The sequence below is a fragment of the Galeopterus variegatus genome, unplaced genomic scaffold, assembly GCF_000696425.1.
Source record: "Galeopterus variegatus unplaced genomic scaffold, G_variegatus-3.0.2 Scaffold16184, whole genome shotgun sequence".
In the NCBI taxonomy this organism is placed as follows: domain Eukaryota; kingdom Metazoa; phylum Chordata; class Mammalia; order Dermoptera; family Cynocephalidae; genus Galeopterus; species Galeopterus variegatus.
The window spans coordinates 16,041-21,963 of NW_007742295.1; the positions used below are offsets into that span (position 1 = coordinate 16,041).

General features: G+C 42.6%; 1 protein-coding gene across 1 annotated transcript in view; it reads right to left on the reverse strand.

The window, feature by feature from the left end:
* The window catches only part of LOC103582422 (hydrocephalus-inducing protein homolog), a gene marked incomplete at both ends in the record, with an annotated part of 21,001 nt that extends 15,308 nt beyond the window's left edge, over window positions 1-5,693 (reverse strand). The window contains 4 exons of the mRNA XM_008564022.1: window positions 681-968; window positions 1,192-1,294; window positions 5,241-5,430; window positions 5,542-5,693. Coding sequence (XP_008562244.1) covers window positions 681-968; window positions 1,192-1,294; window positions 5,241-5,430; window positions 5,542-5,693 — 733 coding nt within the window. The remainder of the gene's footprint in view (window positions 1-680; window positions 969-1,191; window positions 1,295-5,240; window positions 5,431-5,541) is intronic.
* Window positions 5,694-5,923: the final 230 nt, after the last annotated feature.

The window sequence follows — 5,923 nt, forward strand, 5'->3', positions numbered from 1 at the left end:
CCTTGCTCAGCCAGTGAGCGGGAACCGGTCTGTATGTGGGATCCGAACCCTCGGCGGGAGCGCCACCATGCTCCCAAGTGGCGCACTATATCAGTGCGCCACCGGGCCGGCCCTGAAATTCCCATTTCTAACAAGCTCCTGTGCGATGATGCTGTAGGCTCTCAGACTGCTCAATGAGTAGTGACACTGCAGAGCATGACGTTCTAGAGGCGGCACAAACCTACACCCTCTCTAATTACACAAGCCCGTCATTTTTCTTAGAATGCCTAGGATAAGTGTTTCAGATGAAACGGACAATGCCAACCCAAGCCAGCTCAAAGATAGAGACAGAGAAAACTACGAAGAGGCATTTAATCACTTACGAGCTGAACTGGCATTTGAGTATCAAAGTATAAGCTCCCTGAGAGCAGAGACTTTCTTATTAATCTTTGCAAGCCCAGGGTTCAGCACAGGGCGGGACCCATGCACACTGAAGCTCAGTAAACGTTCATTGATTGGACACAGGAATAAACAGAAGGATTGACGCGGCAACTGAGCCAGGCATGATGGAGCATGCAGTAACGTAGAGGAGATTCATGCATTAATTCTCGGGAAGCTGGGCAACCTATTATTTAAATCTCACTCATTTAAAATGACCCAAGAGCCAACAGTTGGGGACACTTCATTGCTGCTTCTCCTACCTGCCACCAGGTCTTCCACACCATTTTCTTCAAAGACCTCTATGACCTCAGGGATATCTGAGGCCTCCAGGCTGGCGGGAGCCACCAGCCCGTGGATGTTGTCCAAGGTGATGTCATCCTCATAGCCTTCTCCCACCATGTGGATGAAGGTCTCCTCGTACTGATTGTTAATCACTGACAAGTGGATGATGCCTGTCATTCTCCCAACCTTCTGGGAGTGGAAAAAGACATCAAATTCAGCTGTATTTCCAGGAGAAACAACCAGGGATGCGGTGTGAGCTTTCTTTGCTGCAAAAAGAAGAGAGAAGCTAGGATGTAGAACCAGTTTAAAGAAATATGTACCAATAAAGACCCTGGCTGGGGAGAAAGCAGCGTTAGTGTGGGAACAAGCCTTGGCTAGAGGCCACTGATGATGACACTGGGCATTCTTCCCTGGCTGGGCCCTGAGCAGTCCCCTAATGCACCAGCTACTGAGATCCATTGCCCTCAGAAGCACCCTCCACCCACCTACCTTTCTCGTTTGGTTTGTTTCCTTCTAGGATGTAGATGAAAGAGGTAGTAGGCCTCCCTTTCAGGGAGAAGACTCCTAGCTGGTCCTGCAGGTCAATATGCAGCTGGCGGAAGAAAAGCAGGATTGAATATCAGGCTTACAGGCTGCTCATGAGTTTTGAGTCTGGGGTGAGACACTGTGCTGTTTGGGGTCTAGTATTCACTTTTTTGAATTTCTTATTAAGACAGAGATATATTAAACATTAGACCTGGAGAGGACAAAAGAAAATTCAGTCAGGTCAGCCCTTGTTATCCAAGTGAGGTACTGAAGGTCCAAAGAATATAGGTGACTTTCCGGATCACACAGCTAGACAGTGTCAAAATGGGGTTGCCAATGCCTCTGCTATTGACAGAGGCAGCTGTAAAATACATGCTAGACTAATAATATGAAAATAAATACTCATAATTCTATAAGGGCTTGGATGAATGTGAATTCCTGAAAACCAGTATCTCCTAAGTACTATGCATTAGTTGCCTGATAGTGTCATGTTGAGCATCCTACCAAGATGAGAGGAAAAACAAGGTGGGTATCTGACCTACACGGAGAAAAGGAGGAGTGGTTTCCAGCCCATTGGAAGGAAGATAAGACTGAAGCCATACGTCTGATACTAGGTAGGAGAAATCAGACGATTTGAGAAGACAGTGATATTGGCACCATCATGAACAAGATGGAATAAAATAAAGAAGGAAGAAACAGGAACATCACATAGGAAGCTTCTGAGATGAAAAATTATGTATCTAGAAGTAATCTTAATAAGAAACTATAAGGAGGAATTATATGTAAAATATATTGACATAAAATAAGATCTAAATAAAGGGGTGGGAACCCTAAATGTTGCTCTGGTGGAGAGTCTAAATACGCTAAAAGTAGAAATTCTCCCCAAATAATTTATAGGTTACCCAATGAGGTTTTTTGAGGAATATTATAATACGATTTCAAAGTTCATCTGAGAGATTAATATGCAAAAATTGTTAAGAAAAGTTACAAAAACAGGGGAGTGGGTGGGCGGGAATTCACTGAACTAGATGCTAAAACATTTTATAAAGCCACAACAATGGAAACAATGCAGGGTAATGGTAAACTAAATAAATTAAACTCAAGACAACAAAAAAATCCTAGACTAAATATATAAAAAAATTTAAAAGCATCACAGAACTAAGAAGAGTAACTAAACCAAGATCTTTGGGAACATGGAAGCCCAGAAAGGTCAGCCTAACTTCTGGGCTGTTTTTCTCTTGGGGCATTTGCCAGTCTAGAAGAGGTAGATGGGAAGCTTATCTGTGCTTTTGATGTCCTCTAAGAGGACAAAAGTCCAAGGCCTGTGAAAGGTGGGAGTGTTTTCTTTGCTCTGAGCTGAGACCCCAAAGTTTTACATCATAATATGAAAGGTGAGTTGGATATAAACCAGCTCTCCCAGGGAGAGCAATCCTGCTCTGAGTCATCTGGGTAATACAGAAAACCTCAAGACCTAAAACTGGTTTATGGTAATCCTGAATTTCTAGTGCCTGCAAGTGCTAGGCAGAAGTAAATAAAAATTGTCTCTGAAGAAAAATAACATCATCTTTAGTCTAATTCTTTCTTTCTTTTTTTGTTTTTTTCCTTTTTATCTTTTTTACTGACTGGTAATGGGATCGCAACCCTCAGGGAGAGCAATCCTGCTCTGAGTCATCTGGGTAATACAGAAAACCTCAAGACCTAAAACTGGTTTATGGTAATCCTGAATTTCTAGTGCCTGCAAGTGCTAGGCAGAAGCAAATAAAAATTGTCTCTGAATAAAAATAACATCATCTTTAGTCTAATTCTTTCTTTCTTTTTTTGTTTTTTTCCTTTTTATCTTTTTTACTGACTGGTAATGGGATCGCAACCCTCGGTGTCGCGCCGGTACCGGGGACCAGCAATGGGATCGCAACCCTCAGTGTTGCGCCTGCACCACGCTCAGCCAGTGAGTGGGAACCAGTCTCCACATGGGATCTGAACCCTCGGCAGGAGCGCCGTCACGCTCCCAAGCGGCTCACTCTCCAGTGTGCCACCGGGCTGGCCCTAGTCTAATTATTTCTAAATAATATTTCAAATATAATAGCCAACACATGATCAAAAGATAACCAGGCACATGGGGAGACAGGATAACATAAATAAGAATGAGCTGAAATAGCAGATATCAGAAACAGATCTACGGGGACTTCAGATTTTGGAATTATCAGGAATAGACTGCAAAATGGCTATGATTACTGTGTTCAAGAAATTCAAGCCACGTCTGACAATTGCAGCATGAAACTAGAAACCACAAAAACTGATTGTGCCGATCTGAAAATCAAATAGAAAATAAAAATAAAAAAAAAAAAAGAAAAATCTAATGGAAATTCTAGAACTGAAAAATATAACTTAAGAACTTCACAGGAAGTCTTAACAACAGACTTAATACAGCTAAAGAGAGAGTTAAAAAACTGAAGACAGGTCAAAAGAAATTATGCAGAATGAAGCCCAGAGAAAAATGAATGGAAAACATGGTTAGGCTGAGAGACATGGAGGATATAGTGAGAAGGTCTTCCACACATTTAATTGGCATCCCAGAAGGAGAGATGAGAGAGAATGGAACAGAAGTAACACTTGAAGACATGTCTAGGAATGTTCCAAAATTGGTTTGACATCAATCACAGAACCAAGAAGCCTGGTGAATTCCAAGAAGAATAAATTAAAAGAAACCCACATGTAGACACATCACAGTGAAACTGCAGAACACAAATACAAAGTAAAAATTTGAAAGGCAGTCAGAAGAAATATTTCCTCAGTAGAACATTTCAGACTTGTAGCTGACATCTCAGTAGTAACAATGGAAACCAGAATATACTGGAATAATATCTCCCATTTGCTGAAAGAAGACGACTGTGAAAAATTGCATTAAAAATGAAAGAGAAATAGAGATTTTCAAATTACATTGAGAGAATTCACCACCAGCAGACTCACATTAAGGAAATACTAAAGAGTATTCTTCAGTTGGTAGGAAAAGAACCTCAGATGGAAAATTGGAGATGCAGAAATGTAGTACAATAAAAATAATAAATATGTGGGATTTACTTAATGAGATTTACTTAACTGTACCAATAACAACAATAGTAGTAATGTCTTACAGGGTTTAAAATATATGCAGAATCCAAAGCCCTCCACATGTTGCCCCCTTACTCTCTTATTTTATCTCCCATTGCCCTCCTACCCCTACTCTATGTGCTCACATAGCTGGGGGCTTACTGGTTCCTGCTTACTGGTTCCAGTATCTTACACGTTTTTTTGTGTGTGTGTGTGGTGTCTGTGCTTTGCAGTTTTCTCTCTCTTCCTGGGATGCATGTACTGCCCAGTATCTTACACGTTTTTTTTTGTGTGTGTGTGGTGTCTGTGCTTTGCAGTTTTCTCTCTCTTCCTGGGATGCATGTACTGCCATGCCTACTTGCTGAAACCCAACTATCCTTCCAGACCCAGCTCAAATTTCATTTACGGTTGAACTTCCTTTTAATCCCCTAGATGGGAAGAGATCAGTTTCAAAAGTCCTACAGTCCTCTGTGTAACACTTACACAATGTATCACTTTTTTGTAAAATAAAAACATAATTTAATGATTGAACCAAAATTCCCTTTACATGTTGCATCCTCACCCAATGAAGTTTCTTTTCCAGTTTTTTCCTCATTAAAAACGCAATGCTTATTACAGAAAAAAATGAAAAAATGAAGACACCAAGAATACCCATAATCCTACCCACTTAGCCTGGTGTACAGCATCGCACACTACTGTGCACAGCAGTTATCAGTGTATTGTGTAATCTGGTCTTCTCCATTCCTTGAGGGCAGAGACCATGTCAGATTCCCCTCTGCATGTCCCATGTCTTACGCACGGTTGATGTATGAGGATCATCAAAGAGATCCTCATGCATTAGGGATGGCAGAGATCCCAATGTCAGAAGTCTAACTTCTGAATGATTCTTTTCCCTTTCCATCTCATGCTTCACCCTCAAGTATTACCTGGGCAGGGATGGTGCCATTGTTCTTGAGGATGAGAGGTAATTTCTCTGAATGACCAAGCAGAAGCCTCTTAAAGAGGAGCAAGGGGTTTCCATATTGGTTACAGAGAATTGGCCGCACAACAGTCACTCTAGGGAGGTTCCCCTCACCAATGATATCAAATATGAGGCCTCGGTTCCTGGCCAAATTGCTGCAGGGAACAAGAAGATAGAGGCTTGTCAGCCTGGCATGGCAGGAATGACCTTCCATAGAGAGTGTGGTCTGTAGCCCTGCTGTAGGAGAGGAAGTTGGGAGCTGGTACCTGGGTAAGCCATCCAAGGTAGCCTCAAAGATACACTGGTAGGTCTGCATGATCTGCGGGGTGAAGGACACCGTGGCAAAGGCATGGGAGCGACTGGCAACACACATCTTGTTGGGTTCCACTTCAAAGATGTCGATGATGCGGGCAAAGGGCTGGGGAGGGGAGCAGAGACCAGAGGGTGTTAGCTACTTTGCATTTACACTGGGCTTGCTGCTCATCTCTGCTCCCCTGTTGTGAGTTCCCCCGCCCCTAAACTCTGCAGTAGACACACGCCACTGTCCGCACAGTCATCCATAGCTCCTGGAAGGAGCAGCTTACGTGCTCTGAGACCCGCCTCTGAGCAATATCTGGCTGGAGGTGGCCAGACCCATGATCTTTGACT